Source organism: Schistocerca americana, chromosome 4 (assembly GCF_021461395.2).
Source record: "Schistocerca americana isolate TAMUIC-IGC-003095 chromosome 4, iqSchAmer2.1, whole genome shotgun sequence".
Taxonomy (NCBI): domain Eukaryota; kingdom Metazoa; phylum Arthropoda; class Insecta; order Orthoptera; family Acrididae; genus Schistocerca; species Schistocerca americana.
In genome coordinates, this window is record NC_060122.1 from 473563240 (window position 1) to 473580782 (window position 17543).

Genomic DNA, 17543 nt, shown 5'->3' on the forward strand with positions numbered 1-17543 from the left:
AATAAGTATCTGAAATTACTAAAATCACTGTGATTTTAGAAATCTATCTTTTCATTTAACACTGATTCAGGCTTTTGGATTCTATGGAGCTGTCTTTCCAGTTGTTCTAACAGATTTAGAGTCTTATCATTGGCTACGTCGTATAGGCCCTTCTGCCTCTACCTCTGTAAGAACATATGGTGACATGAACTGCCGAGATTCTGTTGAACTGTAAGGCAAATGCATTGAAGATGGCTATTTATAGGCGAAATCTAAATTTGCAAAAACAATAAAAACTAATAGGCCAGAAATGACTGCTGTATGCCTCTCCTTCCTTACGTTGCTTAGTACTACCGAACTGTTTCCTATCCTGTAGATAATTGCGGAAGTTTTTTTGGATGAACAAACAAAAAAAGTCAGTTTATTAATATGATCAGTTCCAACAATGGCCCCTAGGAACGCGGGGCTGCTTCCGTGGCTGTCGTAGGAGTGCTGACCGGCGTCAGGGCCTCTGGAACAGGTGTGTCGCCACCAAATTTAAACTGTGCCAGCACCACAATGTAGGTCAGCATCGTAGACGCGAACTGTCAACATAAAGAACAGATCTTCTTAAAAAAAATAGCTTCTAGCGACATTTGATAATAATGATATTATGTTTGCTATTTACTGATTTTGTTATCACCAAGTAGTAGGGGTAGCAATTCTTTGCACCACTTTGTTTATATTTGTGATGTCAAGTGACCCAGACCAGTGAACTATACGTGACGTGATATACCACACCCCGGTCTACGACGTCGTCATTATGACATCACGAACGATGCGCACTTTCCAATAATGCCGTCAAGGCGGCAGATGGTGATAAATTTAAAAATCAAAAACGGATAAAAAATTTAAATAAAATCCAAGACGAATTAACCAGCCCACCTATGCGTTTTGACACCTCCTCTCCCATTCTCTCTCCTATAAACAGAGTTTAGTACTTTACAGACCATTAAAATCCAACAGACGATGACAATGCAGCCATCTTGGCTGTGTTAAAAAGTAACCGAATGCTCTGAAATTTTCTTGCACCACATTCAAAAATTTTTATCTAAAAACTTACGTAAAGAGGGTACCTGGCAGTATTTCAAAGTACTTTGCAGAGTGCTGGAAAGTGTGTGAAGACTCAAAGCCGCGCGAGGTAGCTGCGCGGGGTAGCCGGGTGGTCTCAGGGCGCCTTGCCACGGTCCGCGCGGCTTCCCCCGTCGGAGGTTCGAGTCCTCCCTCGGGCATCGGTGTGTGTGTTGTCCTTAGTGTAAGTTAGTTTAAGTTAGACTAAGTAGTGTGTAAGCCTAGGGACCGAGTGACCTCAACAGTTTGGTCCCATAGGAACATACCACAAATTTCCAAGACTCAAAAGCACTTACCCAAACAGTTATATAAGGGTTGTAATTTGCAGTATTTGTCATGCTTAAAAGTATCCGTACACTCGGAATTCTTTCATGCAGAATTCAAGAGTATTTATCAAAAATATTGTGCAAAGGTTGCAACTTGCAGTATTTTATAGTACTTTACTGGTTGCTCGAAAGACATGAATGGTCTGAATGTGTTGAGTCAAATTCAAAAGCATTTATCCAAAAAGATTAAGTACAGCAGCACTTTCACACGTGCAGTGCGGAGAACACACTGCAGTGTGTTCACCGCACCTAAAGATGTTGGTCAGTTGCGCCGACGAAATATTGTGGAGTTTTCACAACGACGTCCGACGTCTCGCCCGAGAACCATATTTACAACTAGTCCGTCGAGAAAGCCCCAAGCAACCCTATGCATACTACACCATTCAAGAGCAAAACCAACACATCTGGCGAGGCTGATACCGAAACAAAAGGTCTCGCCTTGTGTTCGCACCAACACGAGAAATTAAGCAAATACATCAGTAGAAAAATGCCAAATAATAGCAAAAGCACAGAATTACTACTTCAATATTACAGATGAAAGAGTTATTAAGGGAGCCACCCAATTCATGGAGCAAGGGCCAAAAATTCCTTCATCAATTTTTGAAATATGTATCGAGAACTTTTATCCAATCTTGGGGAAAATGCCAAACACTGGCTTATTCTTGTCTTCTCTATTATTTCGAAGACAGGAACACTTCCCCAGGAAATGAAACACACAAAAATTGAGGCAGTCTTAAGACCTACAAATCATCGGATCTCCTCCAGTACTTTCGGCCTATTTCTCTGCTTAGTTGCAAGTATAAGCTCTTGGGGAAACTTATTTACAGGAAAAGTAGTGGCCATATTTTAGTCCACATTCCAATAGAACAAGCAGAATTTAGGCCTCACCAAAGGTCGGCCAGGACCTAACTCTGACAACTTTCATAGATACCGGTTTCCTGGAGAAACTAAACACTTCTGTGTCCTTTACCGACCTTACGACAGCATATGCCATATATTCTGTCGATATTTTCAGGTTTGCTTGCTTGAAAATAGCTCACTAAGGAAATTAAATAATGGCCTGCCACAGGGCTCAGCTGTCACACCTCTCCAGTTCAACCTTCCAAAAATTCTGCTATGCAGACGATATCGCTCTGGCTCGTCAATCAAAAGATCTTGGTCAGTCAGAGGGAACGCTAACCGAGGGCTTAGTACTTCAAAAAATGGACACTGAAGCCCAATACGAGTAACAGAGAGGTTTGTGCGTTTCACCTCAACAACAAACAAGCTAACAATTAGCTCAAGGTGCAATTTGATGACAGTATTACTCACCACAACTATCCCAAGTATCTTGGCATCACAGTCAACTGCACTCGATCTTATAAAACAACATCTGGAAAACACAACACGTCAGCCAAGATAAAAACTCACAACAAAATCATTCAGAGGCTGTGTGGCGTAACGTGTGGCAGGGGGGGGGGGGGGGGAGGGGTTGAATGGAGACTTTGCGGACATCGGCGCTTGCACTGGTTTTTCGGCCGCGGAGTATTGAATTTCAGTGAAGTGTAGTAATTACACCAGCCTCATCAATGCACAGCTCAACAACACGATGTGCATGATTACTGTTACAATCAGACCAACTCCTGTCCGCTGGCTTCTCCTGTTAAGCAGTATCTACCCACGAAAAATTCTCTGAACTGAGACCCTGCTTAGAGATTACCACAATAAACAAGACAATAAGCAAGTGTCCATTCACCACGCCATCTCCGTCTAACAAGAAAGGCTCCGTTCGAGACACCCGACCCTACTGCACGCCGAACAGCTAGCTATGAGTAACACCAAAGTAACAGATCTCTGGAGCAAGAACTGTCAACACATCGTGAGTTACCGGGGAATATAACTGTGATATTGTGGAGTCAAATTAAATAGAATCTGCACAAGATGTGTCCGGTGCCCTGACTCAGTCTATAAAATTAAATGATAGTGGGGCATTGTTGGCTGTGACGCCCCACCTGGGAAGTTCGGCCGCCGGGTTGCCAGTCTTATTTCAGAAGATGCCACATTGGGTGCCTTGCGCGTCGATGATGATGATGGGATGATAAGGACAACATAATGCCCAGTGCACGAGTGGAGAAAATCGTCCACCATGCCGGGAATCGAACCCGGGCCCGCTGCCTAGTAGGCAAACACATTAGCAACCAGCTAATCAGGATCGATCTATAAATGGGGTGTTGTGGAGTCTCCGAGTTGTAACTGTGATGCACTGAAACAGTCTATCTGCCATATAAGAGTGCGTCCTACGACGCTATAAGGGCACATGGAATGATTTTATGAATGCCAGTGCCACAGTGGTGTAATGGATTAGAAACATAGATGTTAATATCTAGTCGTTTTATTTTTGTTTCATGCAATGGTATTTGTCACATATCATAAATATACTGCATGTGTGTGCCATACAAATGATAATGATTAAGACAGCTGAAAGAAATCGTTAGCGACGCTCTAGGAGAAACTTAAGTAACATCAGTATCTCTATTCCTCCGTATCAATGAATTGCAGGAAGAAGTCACTCATACTTCTAATCCAGATGCCAACCACGGGGTGCCAGATGGTGAGTAACATCAGACTATCCAACCAGTGAGCCAGTGGAAGAGGAAACTTTCATTCGGCCCAAGCACGGAGTACCAACTACTTCCTAGGGGTGAACTGACCTAGCCCTCACCTTGCCATCAGTCAAATGACCCCATGGATTCTACGACTTCCTACCACTATGTTAGGTTGGTAATGCGAACCTTAGAATCTACAAACTCTGTCCGTGCTTCGAAACATCTTCACGCACGTATTCATCCGCACACAGATACTTAGAGTTCTTTTTATGATGCAGCCGCAACTGTACAAGTCCACTCTGAAAAATTAAGAAAACCATTCGACTGTTGCTCAATCTACAGTCTTTTATTGAGTACACGACCAGTTTCGGAACAATTACAGTTCCATTATCTGGTGTAAAAAATAAAATCACATAATCATCTGAGGACATCCCCACCTCAACGTTGATCTGTTGTCATGGGTCCAGGCGTTCCGTGTCAGAAGATAAAGAGGGACTAAACTTCCATATTAGCCGTTTCCCGGTGCTGCACGACCGGAAACACAAACAGCAAGACCATATAATCGTATTTTATGTTTTACACCAGATGATGGAACTGTAACTGTTTCGAAACCGGTCGTGTATCCAATAAAAGATTGTGGATTGAACATACAGAGATACATACAAGGAAAAACAGGTACAAAGCGAACTGCGTACAGCTACGTAAACAAACAAAGATTGCTCTTCCCTTCTCCAGAGGTTGTATGTGGTTGCAGAAGAGCGAAAAAGACAGAGACCAGTGAGAATATTTTCTTAACACACAAAACGGATTGAACTGACTCGTTTCAATAGTAAATGGTAAATGGTTAACAGTTAACGGCTATCGGTAAATGGTACGTCTTGATAATAAGCCTGAACTCGCTGTTAAAGTGTTTCTGCTTGTTGAAACTACTTGTACTGACCTCTCCAATCGATGAAATATGATGTGTTTCGAGAATGAATCAGTGCACACGCACAGACGTAAACAATTGCTGACTCAACTGGAAGGGTGTTTATGGAATCGTGAGCAGCCTCTCTTGGTGAATTATTGACGCTGAACCACAGTATCTGTCGTTCAACGCTTTCTTCTAGGAGATGCGCAACAAATAATGTAAGTCTGGCGTGTATCACTAACAACAACCTTACAACTTTCCGTACAGATTACTTGCTGTAGTTCAGTAATTCTTTTTCCACGTTCATTGATGTAGAATCTACAAGTACCCCCCCCCCCCCCCCCCTCCCGAAAAATTACCTGGTCATGACGAAATTCAGAGTGATGATCATCATATCGTTGAAGGGCTGCGAAATACCGAAGACTGACTTGAGTTTTTGTGATAGGCTTGACCATTTCATAAATACTAACCTAGCAATATTATTGTACCAGTGCATTCAGACACTAACCCAAATCTGCTTAGCTCCAGATACAAAAGTCTTCGCTGGATTTTATCAGAGGACAAACCGAGCACTGTGTGTTCAGATCAAGAAAGAAGGATTCCTTCTACTTTCATGTTAAAGAAAACTTGAAGCAACTGGGCTATGCTGGAAGCGAAATACACATCGAATGATTTTAGGCATTGGAGAAGAGAGCCTCGGCATCTAATCTTCAGAGCAAGAGGTGTCAACAACAAATTTGGAGCTGTAGTGCAGGTTCATCTGGGGGACTACAAACTCCATCTACCTTCAAGATTCTGACTTATCAGTGATGGTGAATATGACTTTCTCAACAATAAGACTGTATGCATGCTTTATCGTGGAAGAGTGAACGAGTTGGACACGGTTGGTTCATTGATATGAACTAACGTTTCATTTGTACCTAGTAGGAAACGGTGTCATAGAAATATAGAAATTTCAGTTAATATAGAAATGTCAGTTCCTATTTACGAGATATCACAAGTGCAACTATAAGAAATATTAATGTTATGTTCACTGTGTAAAAGAAGATTGTTGAGGCTCTGTGTTTAATTCACCAGAATGTTTAGTTTTCACGTACAAATCATGGTTTTGGTTTTGATATAAAGCTACTACAATACTTTTGTGGCACAAAAAATGCAAAAAAATATTAAACGTATAAAAATGTAAAAATATTATGTGTAAAGAAAAATTGTACAATCTAAACTCTGAATGTCCCTTGTCATATGCAAAATGCAAATACATTTTCAGCTGTATGTTAGATCAAGCCTATATATCGTACTATGCTGAGCCGAGAGTCGAATGCAAGACAAAACTTGTTAGACTATCAAAACCATTGTCAGCGGATTTAGTTTTTCCGCTGCCTACCTGGCTACCTTGTGACACTTGACAAGCATCATACAACAAGTTAGATGTGGAAAATAGTTAATCTGAAGCTCCCCTGGAACTTCGCACATGTGCAAGTGCTGTTTTACATAATTTCTTAAATAAATACTTTTGAATATGATGAAAAACATTTGAAGCATTCACATACTTCTGAACACCCTGTAAAGTACTTTTAAATACTGTAAATTATAACCTTTACGTAAGTTTTTGACTAAACACTTTTGAAAGTGTCGCAAAGGAATTCAGAGTGTTCAGATACCTTTGAGGACTCTGTAAAGTACATTGAAATACCACCAGTTACTTCCTTTTCATAATTTTTCGGATAAATACTTTGGACAGTGGCGCAGAACAGTTTTCGAACTTTTTAATACTGCATTGTGACTGACTCTTTCGTTATAATAGTCTAAAAGTTGTAAGCTCCGATGGGAGGAGCGAAGAAGGATAGGGAGTTGCCACAAGGCGCAACTGGGTTAGTTTTGCCATCTTCGATTTTATGATCTTTAATTTTTAAATTTATTGTCATCCGTCATCTCGACCATCGTTAATTTTTAATTTTAGTTCCGTCTGCGATCTGTAATTTTTAATATTCGTGTACTTAATTTTTTAAATTTTCCACCACGTTCAATTTTTTTTAATTTCGCACTTTCTACCATTGAAAAAGGGGCGTGAATTGTTATGTCATAGACAAGACACTGACCTGGGCCACATAACGTCACAAATGTAAACAATGTGGTCCAAAGAGTTTGTAGCTCTACTAGTTCACCATATAGGAGCCCCGTATATATGAGGGTTGTCCAGAAAGTGAGTTCCGATCGGTCGCGAAATGAAAACCACTGGGAAAATCCGGTAAAGCTTTGCACAGATGTGTTGGGCAGTGTCTCTAGTATACCCGTCGATCGTGTCGCATCGCTCTTTTCAGTTTTGAGTGAACAGTGAGCACTTAAAAATGAGTAGGGAATAGCGTCTCTCGCCAAATATGAGGGCCTGATTAGAGATTTCGCCTGTCTCATGCAGCCCACATAAGAAAACTGTCAAGCAGTTCCTTCTTCATGCCAATTCTCGGCCGCTCACTGCAGGGGCAATGAAGACGCTCGTGCAACATTTCCGATGAGAAGTGTTTGGTCACCCCCAATACAGTCCGTAATTGGCTCCACCTCAGTCTCATCTGTGCAAGAACCGCTGGCTACGAAGACAAAATTTTTCCACAGACAACGAGCTGAAGACCAGTGCAGATAACTGGCCAAAAGCTCAGGCGTCTGCTTTCTATGACGAGGATATTGGAAAGTTGATACAACACTACGACAACACTCGAAGTTGAAGCAGCGACTATGTGCCATAGTACTCAGAGCCATTTGAACCATTTTGACCTACACAAAATATCAAAATGGCTCTGAGCACTATGGGACTCAACTGCTGTGGTCATAAGTCCCCTAGAACTTAGAACTACTTAAACCTAACTAACCTAAGGACAGCACACAACACCCAGCCATCACGAGGCAGAGAAAATCCCTGACCCCGCCGGGAATCGAACCCGGGAACCCGGGCGTGGAGAGCGAGAACGCTACCGCACGACCACGAGATGCGGGCAAAATATCAACAATGTACTTGTTATTGTTTCGTCATCGCCTAAAATTTAGTAAGTCCCTCGGTAGACCAAAGATTTCCCTGCTACCAGCCTATAAAACAAATGACGTTGAAATATTGTGTGCTGTGAGTGGGACGCCGCAAACATGAAATTTCGGTGGTTATCCATGCCGAAAAAGGTAAGCATGCTTCATTGAGCAGTATCCGACACGAAAGTGAGTGAGGACTACTTCGTTTCGGACATCGAAGGGAAGTGCACTATGGTCTCTTACTTGGTTTGACTGATCGCAGCTTGTTGTTGGCCGCTTCCAGCCACTGCGTTCATCACTCAGCCAACATTCTCTTTGTCACCCACAATACGACAGCCGGTAGAGCGCGTCAAGGTGAAGGGCGTCAAGGTGAACTGTAGTATTTTCCCCGCTGGTTGCTCTCGCTGCTCAGACAGTTACCTCAGTCCCTCTATTCCTATACGTCCAAGGACCCAGCAGAAGGCCACATCTTTTTCTACTTGTACAGAAGGTGGACAGTGTCCTATACCATCTAAACTATCCTATCTGCTGTAAACATTTGCTGAATAGCCTGCAGAGCACTGAGAGATTAGACGCAGACAAGAAACTTCCGTCTACCAAGGTGTCTCATGTACTCCAGTGCATTCTTGACCGCCCACAGCTCTGCATACTACTCTGAGAAGTGATTTAGTAGACGCATTTTAATGATAAAATCTGGTAAAATAACTGAACACCCAACACTGTTCCCTTGCTTTGAACTATCGGTAAAAATCACCAAGTGGGCACTAGTCCCCGATACAATGCCGTTAAAATCCTTCTTGAAATTACAGATGGAGTGGTGCCCTTGTTGTACTCCGTCCCATCCAAGCTAAGAATCGGCCTGTCAATCACCCAGGGAGTATATCTGCCCCTTGCCTACCTGAGAATTGATATGTCTCCTACTCCAGTTCGCTCAAGATAGTCCTTCACATTTTTTGTATGTCCATCCTTGTGATTCATGATCTGTGGGACTTTGGCTTTTAACTTACGTAATAAACACCTGCAGCCGTCGTTTTGATGTTACTTTATTATATTGCTTCCAGTTTCGATGACTCAGTATACCATCTTCTGGCCTTAACTGACAATGAGGGGGTGAGCTCAAATTGTACACACGATCTCACCAGTGGCCAACATCCGTGAATTGGTTTTTGTAGGTACTTCAAAGCGATGTTGTGTCTGAAACTGTCAACTGACAACTGCGAAGTTGATGGTTGAGGATACAACACCGCTTTTACAGTATTCTACAAAAGCCATTTATTTGGCCACTGATGGGATCGTGTATACGATTGGAGTTCATCCCTTCAGCGTCAGTTACGGCCTGAAGATGGCGTACAGATTCACTGGAACTGGATGCAATATAATAAAATAACATCAAAACGATGGCTGCACGTGTTTCAATTCATTACGTAGTCCTTTGCATGGACAGAAAACAGTTTAGCTTCCTGGCGACTGGTTAACGTTTATTGTATGGATTGTTTAGTACAAATACCGACAACAAGATATTTTCGGAAATGGACCTCACTTTGTGTACGTGTCGCACAATGAGAAATTTTCACCAGATCTAAGAGCCAGCTCACCAGCCTCTGCACAGGAATGGTAGTGGTTCGGTAGGCTCCTGTAGCTGTTGTACTGCCTGCATGGTGGACAGTACCCAATATCTTTAAATAAGAAGGTACAGGTGAGCCACACACTATACTGCCATAGTCAAGCCGTGTGCGGACGAACGCTCCATACAATGTGAGTAAACTCCACAGATCTGTCTCCATGTCTTTTCTCCAAGACTTTTCTTAGATGTTTAATGCCTTCAGACATTTAAATTTCAGATCAAGAAGTCGTGGCAGCTATGCTAACGTCTGATAGAAGATGAGCCCCAATAACTGCCCTAAGGTCTTAAGATCCGCAACACTCCCTTTAAGCCGGAGTTTTGGGCACATAAAGGATTGTCCCAAACAATTAAAATACAAACAGTTTTCTTCTTTAGAGAATTTAAAACATCTGTATCAGCCCAGTCCTTCAGCCTCTTAAGGGTTAGCGGTAGTTGTTATTGTGTAGTATTCATTATGTAAGGTGTTGTTGTTTCCTGTCCTGAATTTCTTTCATATTACGTCCTCACAATCGTATTCTGCACATCAAGACGCTTCATTCGAACCCAAACTCGATAAGGTAGAGTCAGTTTTGTATGAATTCATGTAAGCAATATGCAAATCTAATAAGTAAATCGCAAGTGCGCACCGAGGTTGAAAAATTCGAGACTGGCGTTCACAACATGACAGCCATAGGAATTTTAGTTCTAGGGAGGCAGCCGGCCCACTGGAAAGCCCTTCCCTTCAGAGTGGTGGGTCAGCACACACCTACTTCAGCCGGAACGACCACCCAGAGAGAGGACAGCTTTTGCCAGAGTGAAGGGATAACGAACCCCGTGTTTGACTTAAAAGCAGATTCCGCTACATTGTGTGGGAGTGCCCAGAAGACGCGTTTTTGACAGACTGACTGTGTAGTTATGGAGTACACGCCTAACAGAGATTCTACATATTTCCACATTGGTTGACTCAAACGAAACATCTTTCTGGCAATTAAAAGAGTGAATGACATACTCTTGCAAGTTTTCCAGAAAAAGGGGCTGTTCTCTTTTCGCTCTTGGAGCAGGAACACGCAACGAAAGCGAGTGCTCTCATACGATATGCAAAGAGCAAAGAACAAAGTCTCTCCTCAGTACTTCACTGGGAGAACACCTCTGTCGTTAGCGAACCGGAGTGATACTCTATATTGAGTCGCTCGCAACTAAGCATTGTGAGTAGCATCATGGTGGACTGGTTATCTGACCGTGTACCATGCCAATAGTTAGACTAGGGGCGGATAGGAGTCCTTCACTTCATCAAGGCACAGGGAGAGTTTTATTGGCGATGGTCAATCCAGATAGAAAAAGATAGTTGTTATTCGTCAGCAGTGAGCGACGCAGGGACCAGTCGTTGCAGCTCACAGTATTGTATGCTACAGCATGTGCGAGCCCCATCTGTCCTCCATAACAGTACACTTCATTACATTTCTCACACGACAGCCTTGACTGTACCTAGAAAAGTTATTCATCTTGTGTAGGCGCGGCTCTCAGCCATTCTGCCAAGTAAATAACATTCTTAAAGAAAAGAGAGAAAATAACCTTTCCATACTTTGTAAAATAATAGCATTCCTATCCATAAGAGGCAATCTATTGTTCCAAAAAGAACCTGGAAATTTATTATTAATTTATAAGAAAAAGTTTCACTTGATTTCTCAGAATTTTTTGCAATATATAATATTCTTCGTTCGTTTAATGTTTTTCTTACACTAACTAGCAACACTCCAGTACCCAAGTATTCCACTAGTTACGTAAGAATATAGAATATTTTTGTGTCTTTTCCTTAAAGCGGACGACTCCAGAAGATATTTGTTTCTGAATGTTTTTGAAGCTGTTCTTGTTGGTACATTAGGAGCGTCTGTCTGACTTCTGTAGTAGTGTGAGGTGGAAATTGTTTCTTGGAGGAGCCAAAGAGTACTTGTTGGATCAATCCATTGTGCAACTTGACAAAATAAAACCCACACACCCACAGTGTGCTGGAGGAAAAGCAGAATACCTCAAAATCATCCACAAATAAAAAATGTTTGACTGGGCTCTTTATTGTGGAAGATATATTATCAATTGCAATAATGAAAGGGGTGGAGGGCAGCATGGAGGGTAAAAATTGCAGAGGGAGACCGAGAGATGAATATACTAAGCAGATTCAGAAGGATGTAGGTTGCAGTAGGTACTGGGAGATGAAGGAGCTTGCACAGGATAGAGCAGCATGGAGAGCTGCATCAAACCAGTCTCTGGACTGAAGACCACAACAACAACAACAATAAAAGTGGTGACGCTCAGAACGATACCCTGAGAACATTGTTCTGTGGAGGGAACTTTTTGGAGTATGTAACACCGACTCGATTCACGAACTATACTTAGCGTGGAAGGACTGGAGCAGAAAGGGGAGACACCTACGAAATCCAGATTCCTGCAGTTCACGGACGATATTGTGTTTCCATATCGAAGAAGATACAAGTAAACTGCTGTTTGTGAAGGAATGACTCTTGTTTCACATCCTCTAGTCTGTCAAGCGTGTACCAGTATTCCCGAAACACAGTTTCGAAACGGCTGAGCAATCCCTTGGTTTCGAAAGTCTACACTAGGTGTCGGTTTATCTTCCGTTCAACGGTCTTTCCTGCACAGCTAGCGAGTCTAGCACTTCTGTAACTGTCTGAAGAGGACCTGTTCTTCCCTGGCTTGAGAAGTGCTATCAAAGTCGCCTTCCGCCATGGATCCGGATAGCAGTCTTCAGCCCATATTTTGTTGAAGAGGCATAGGAGGAATTGCTTAGCCTCCATGCTCAGGTGTCCGTCGCATGCCATATTGAATCTTGTGGGGTCCTGGAGCAGTGTCGCGCGCAGTCGCCGCACGCCGACGCCGCAAGCTGAAGATATAGGGAAATTATATGAGGATATTGAACGGGTAATTCAGTGCACAGAGGGAGATGAAAATCTAATAGTAATGCGGAAATGGAATGCGGTTGTAGGGGATGGAGGAGAAGAAAGGATTACAGGAGACTAAGGCTAGGTACTGGAAATGAGGGAGGAGATAGACTAATTGAGTTCTGGAATAAATTTGACCTGGTAATAGTTAATACTCTGTTCAATAATCACAAGAGGAGGAAGTATACTTGGAAAAGGCAGGGAGGTACAGGAAGGTTTCAATTGGATTACACCAAGGTCAGGCTGAGATTCCGAAATCAGTTATTGGATTGTAAGGCGCATCCAGGAGCAAATATAGACTCAGATCACAATTTAGTCATGATGAAGAGTAAGTTGAAGTCCAAAAGACAAGTCACGAAGAAACAATGAGCAAAGAGGTGTGATACGGAAACGCTAAGCAATAAAGAGATACACGTGAAGTTTTCTAAGGCTATAGACACTGTGATGAGGAATAGCTCAGTATTCAGTTCAGTTGAAGAGGAATGGACAATTCTAAGAAGGGCAGTCACAGAATTGGGGAAAAGAAACATACATACAAATAGGTAACTGCGAAGAAACCATGGGTAACAAAAGAAATACTTCAGCTGATAAATGAAAGAAGGAAGTACAACAGTGTTCAAAGAAATTCAGAGATATAGAAAGAATGAAATAAATCAGAAGTGCAGGGAAGGTAAGGCAAAATGACTGCATGAAAAATGTGAAAAAGTCGAAAAAGAAAATTTTGTCGGAAGGACTGACTTAGCATGTAGAAAAGTCAAATCAATCTTCAGTGAAATTAAAAGGAAGGGCGCTAACATTAAGAGTAAACTGAGAATTCCATTGTTAAATGCAGAGGAGAGAGCGGATGAGTGGAAAGAGTACATTGATGGGGATGACTTGTCTCATGACGAGATAGAACAAGAAAGAGGAATCGATATAAAAGAGATAGAAGATCCAGTATTAGAATCAGAATTTAGAAGAGCTTTGGAGGACTTAAGATCAAATAAGGCAGAAGGGATGGATAACATTCCATCACAATTTCTAAGATCATTGGGCAGAAGTGGCAACAAAACGACAGTCCACGTTGATGTGTAGAATTTATAAGCCTGGCGATATACCATCAGACTTCCGGAAAAACATCATCCTCACAATTTAGAAGATAACAAGGGCTGACAAGAGCAGAATTGTCGCACAGTCAGCTTAACAGGTCATGCATTCAAGTTGCTGAACATACTGACAAGAATAATATACAGAAGAACGGAAAAAAGAAAATTGTAAACGTGTTAGATGACGATCAGTTTCGCTTTAGGAAAGGTAAAAGCACCAGAGAGGCGGTTCTGGCGTTGCGGTTGATTACGAAAGGAACACTACAGAAAAATCAAGACATCTTAGAGGATTTCTCGACCTCGAAAAAGCGTTCCAGAGCATCAAATGGTGCAAGATATTCGAAATTTTGAGAAAAATGGAGGCAAGTTATATGGAAAGACGCGTGATATACAATATGTACAAGACCCAAGAGCGAACAATTAGACTTGAAGACCAAAAGCGAAGTGCTTGGATTGAAAAGGATGTAAGACAGTGATGTAGTCTTTCGCCCCTACTGTTCAAACTGTACATCGAAGAAGCAATAACGAAATACTTGAAAGGTTCAAGAGAGGAACAAAAATTCAGGGTGAAAGTATATGAATTATACGATTCGCTGATGATATTGCTATTCTCAATGAAAGCAAAGAACAATTACAGGATCCGTTGATTAGAATGAACAGTCTAACGAGTACAAAATATGGATTGAGAGTAAATCGAAAGAAGACGAAAGTAATGAGAAGTAGCAGAAATGGGAACAGTGAGAAACTTAACATCAGGATTGATGGTCACGAAGTGGATGAAGTTAAGGAATTCAGCTACCTAGGCAGTAAAATAATAAATGATGGACGGAGCAAGAGGGACATCAAAAGCAGAATAGCAATGGCAAAAAGGGCATTTCTGGCCAAGACAAGTCTACTAGTATCAAACATAGGCCTTAATTTGAGGAAGACATTTCTGAGAACGTACGTCTGGAGTACATCATTGTATGGTAGTGAAACATGGGCTGTGGGAAACCGGACCAGAAGAGAATCAAAGCACTTGATATGTGGTGCTACAGACGGTTATTGTAAATTAGGTGAACTTACAAGATAAGGAATGAGGAGGTTCCGCGCAGAAGCGGAGAGGAAAGGAATATGTGGAAAACACTGATAACGAGTAGGAACAGGATGATAGTACATCTGTTAAAACATGAGGGAATGACTTCCGTGGTACTAGAGGGAGCTATAGAGGGCAAAAACTGTAGAAGAAGACAGAGATTGGAATACATCCAGCAAATAATTGAGGACGTAGATTGCAAGTGCTACTCTGAGATGAAGAGATTGCCACATGAGAGTAATTCGTAGTGGTCCGCATCAAACCAGTCAGAAGACTGATGACTCAAAAAAACAAAAAAATCCGAGTTGACTCCGATAGTTTTGCTGCTGTTGCGGAACCGGTAAGGGATGTTAAAAATTCTCTCCAAGCATTCCGTTTTTGCCCCTTGATGATAAATCTAGCTCTCAGCCCTCGCTTGCCGAAAGACTGTGACATTGTCTCCACATGGTCTATTGTCAAACCGACGTAAAGCAGCATGCCTGTCCCGAAATTGCCAGCCGACATTCCTCGTTCCACCAAGGGACGGCTTTTCTTCTAGGCTGGCTAGAAAATGTAAGAATGGAGAAATCAGCAGCATGGTTCATCATGTTCGTGATGTCGTCCACTCACACCTGGATGCTGTCATTGTGTTGGCATGTGGCTAGTCGGCTCTATAGAGGTGAGTTCGCTCTGCTGAACATTCTCTTACGAGGCCTCCGTTGAGGCGTTGTGGTCGCAGCTAGGTGAAGCCAGATGGGAAAGTGATCACTTGAGTGTAAATCGTTGGCCACATCCCAGATGAAGGTATCTGCGAGGACGGGAGAGTATAGGGAGAGATCTATGGCGGATAATGACCTAGGGTGCCTGCAGAAGTGCATCATTGCACCAAATTAAATATGCAGATATCCTCTCACACCAAAAGCCTCTCAATTACCCGATCCCTGGGCAGACGGCAGAAAAATCCCAGAGCACATGGTGTGTATTGACGTACCCGAGTAACAGGAATGGGAGAGGGAGTTTCCGCATGTGATTAGTAAGAGCCGTGCCTTTAAGAAGTTTCTGCGCTGTGATGCACACAGAGCATACTATATGGTTAGATGGCGCATATACTGTTACTATAGCCGCTTGTAACTCAGTAGTGACGGTGAAGGACAAAAAGTGGTGCCACCCTTCGCTCGTTCACCACACAGTTCATCCTTGCTGTGAAGGTTAAATCCTGGAAACACAGGAGTATCAGTGTCCTTGAAGTGCGTCTCCTGAAGGCAAAGGCACATAGCCTAGTACAAGCAGTTTTAATTTCTCTAAATGTGTCCTATAATAGTTCACACTTCACTGGAGGATGGGGTCCATTTTAGCCATTGGGGTTAACTCTCACTACGTCCCATAGCCTAGGAGGCGATTTACTGAAGCACTACAATTAGAGGGTTTCACACTGCTCTTTGACACCACGCTTTTCTAGATATGATCTTCCCGTCCGAGGTTTTCCTTTCCCACGGGGAGGGTGTTAAAGGGCGTAGTGGAAGTCACCTGCTTTTTCTTTGAAATCAACTCTGGTTTGTCTATCAAGCAAATAACGGCAGCAGTGCCCAACAGGTGCAGTTACAAGCACACGTGGATGTGCTAGCATCCGCACTGGCGGTTTGCATCAATGCGCCACACTTGGCTACTGATTGATTCATAATGGTACATGTGCTGGCGTAAGTACTGGCCGTTTGTGTTGAAGCATCAGACTTTGCAACAGGATGCTTAACGACGGTATAGAACGAGACTGCGAACGTTTGAGGTTGCAGGGACTTGAAAATCTTTTTTGGCTCAGTGTACAGTAACTGCCTGGTGACCTGAAGCTCTTGTATCTCATGTTCCTGTACACTGGCAGTACCGTCCTCTGATCAGATTGGATGTGTCCTTGAAGAATTAACATAACAGTATGGTAATTCACATGGCGAGCCTGGATCATGAATGTCTGAACCACATCTTCCACAGTTTTGCTTCCCATTGCATGCTGGTATGGTAAACCCAAACCCTTGGCATTAAAGCAGTGCAACGGACTGGGGACATACATACGGCTTCTTAGTCGTAATTTGACGTATTCAGGTAAAGCGTATGAATTAAGCGTATGAAGCTAGATGCTTTTTTCTAATTCACCATCCAATCTTTCAACAATTTTCTCGCCTCCTTTGTACCTTCACTTTCCCATTCCACTAAGAGTTCATTGAGGTCAAGGTACATAAGGCCACTACCTGATATGATGGCTCTGCTTTAATTGAGGACTTTTTTGCATTTCAACGACTAGAGGATATCTCCCTAGCTTTTTCCTTTGCAGTAATTTAGGCACTCGACTGGATGTCATTGCCGCTGTTAGCAGGATACTAATCTCTTTTGTTAGACTTAGAAGCTCCAATAATTTCCTCCACTACTTCCTGCATATAGAACTGGGATATTGTCCCGAGTGTGCCCTACTCCATCTTCATAATAATGAAAAAATTATCATGCATTCTGTTACTGTTATTCATCAATGGAGCAGATGTGTCAGGTTGGGTGTCTACCGAAGATCTCTTTGTAGAGTGGACATGCAAACCTTCCAGTGATCCGCTCACTCCACTGGGAGTTTATATTTTATTCTTGTTGCAAACCATTTTGGTCCACTCGAGACTCTAGGGATTCATGCGTCCACCCAGGCAGAATCTGGCGTGCCTAGGTACGCCTTGTATAACTGAGATGCGACATGTTCTCCAGAAGTCGCGTGCTAACGATTTCACTGTCTCAACAGCTTTGCATCTTATCGGTGCACAACACACGTTAAGAATGATGGTATTTTTATAGGGGTTTGTGTTGTCCTCGCCACCCAAGCGGTTATGCCAAGATCCCAATTCCCTGTGACACACATCGTTCCACTGCCGCGCCATCCGCGTTGCTGCAGCG

The 17543-nt window shown here is 42.6% G+C and overlaps 1 protein-coding gene across 1 annotated transcript in view; it reads right to left on the bottom strand.

Annotated features, from left to right (window-relative positions):
• Positions 1-431: 431 nt before the first annotated feature.
• LOC124613557 (gustatory and odorant receptor 63a-like) overlaps positions 432-17543 on the bottom strand; it is a 140504-nt gene continuing 123392 nt past the window's right edge. The window contains exon 7 of the mRNA XM_047142270.1: positions 432-563. Coding sequence (XP_046998226.1) covers positions 432-563 — 132 coding nt within the window. The remainder of the gene's footprint in view (positions 564-17543) is intronic.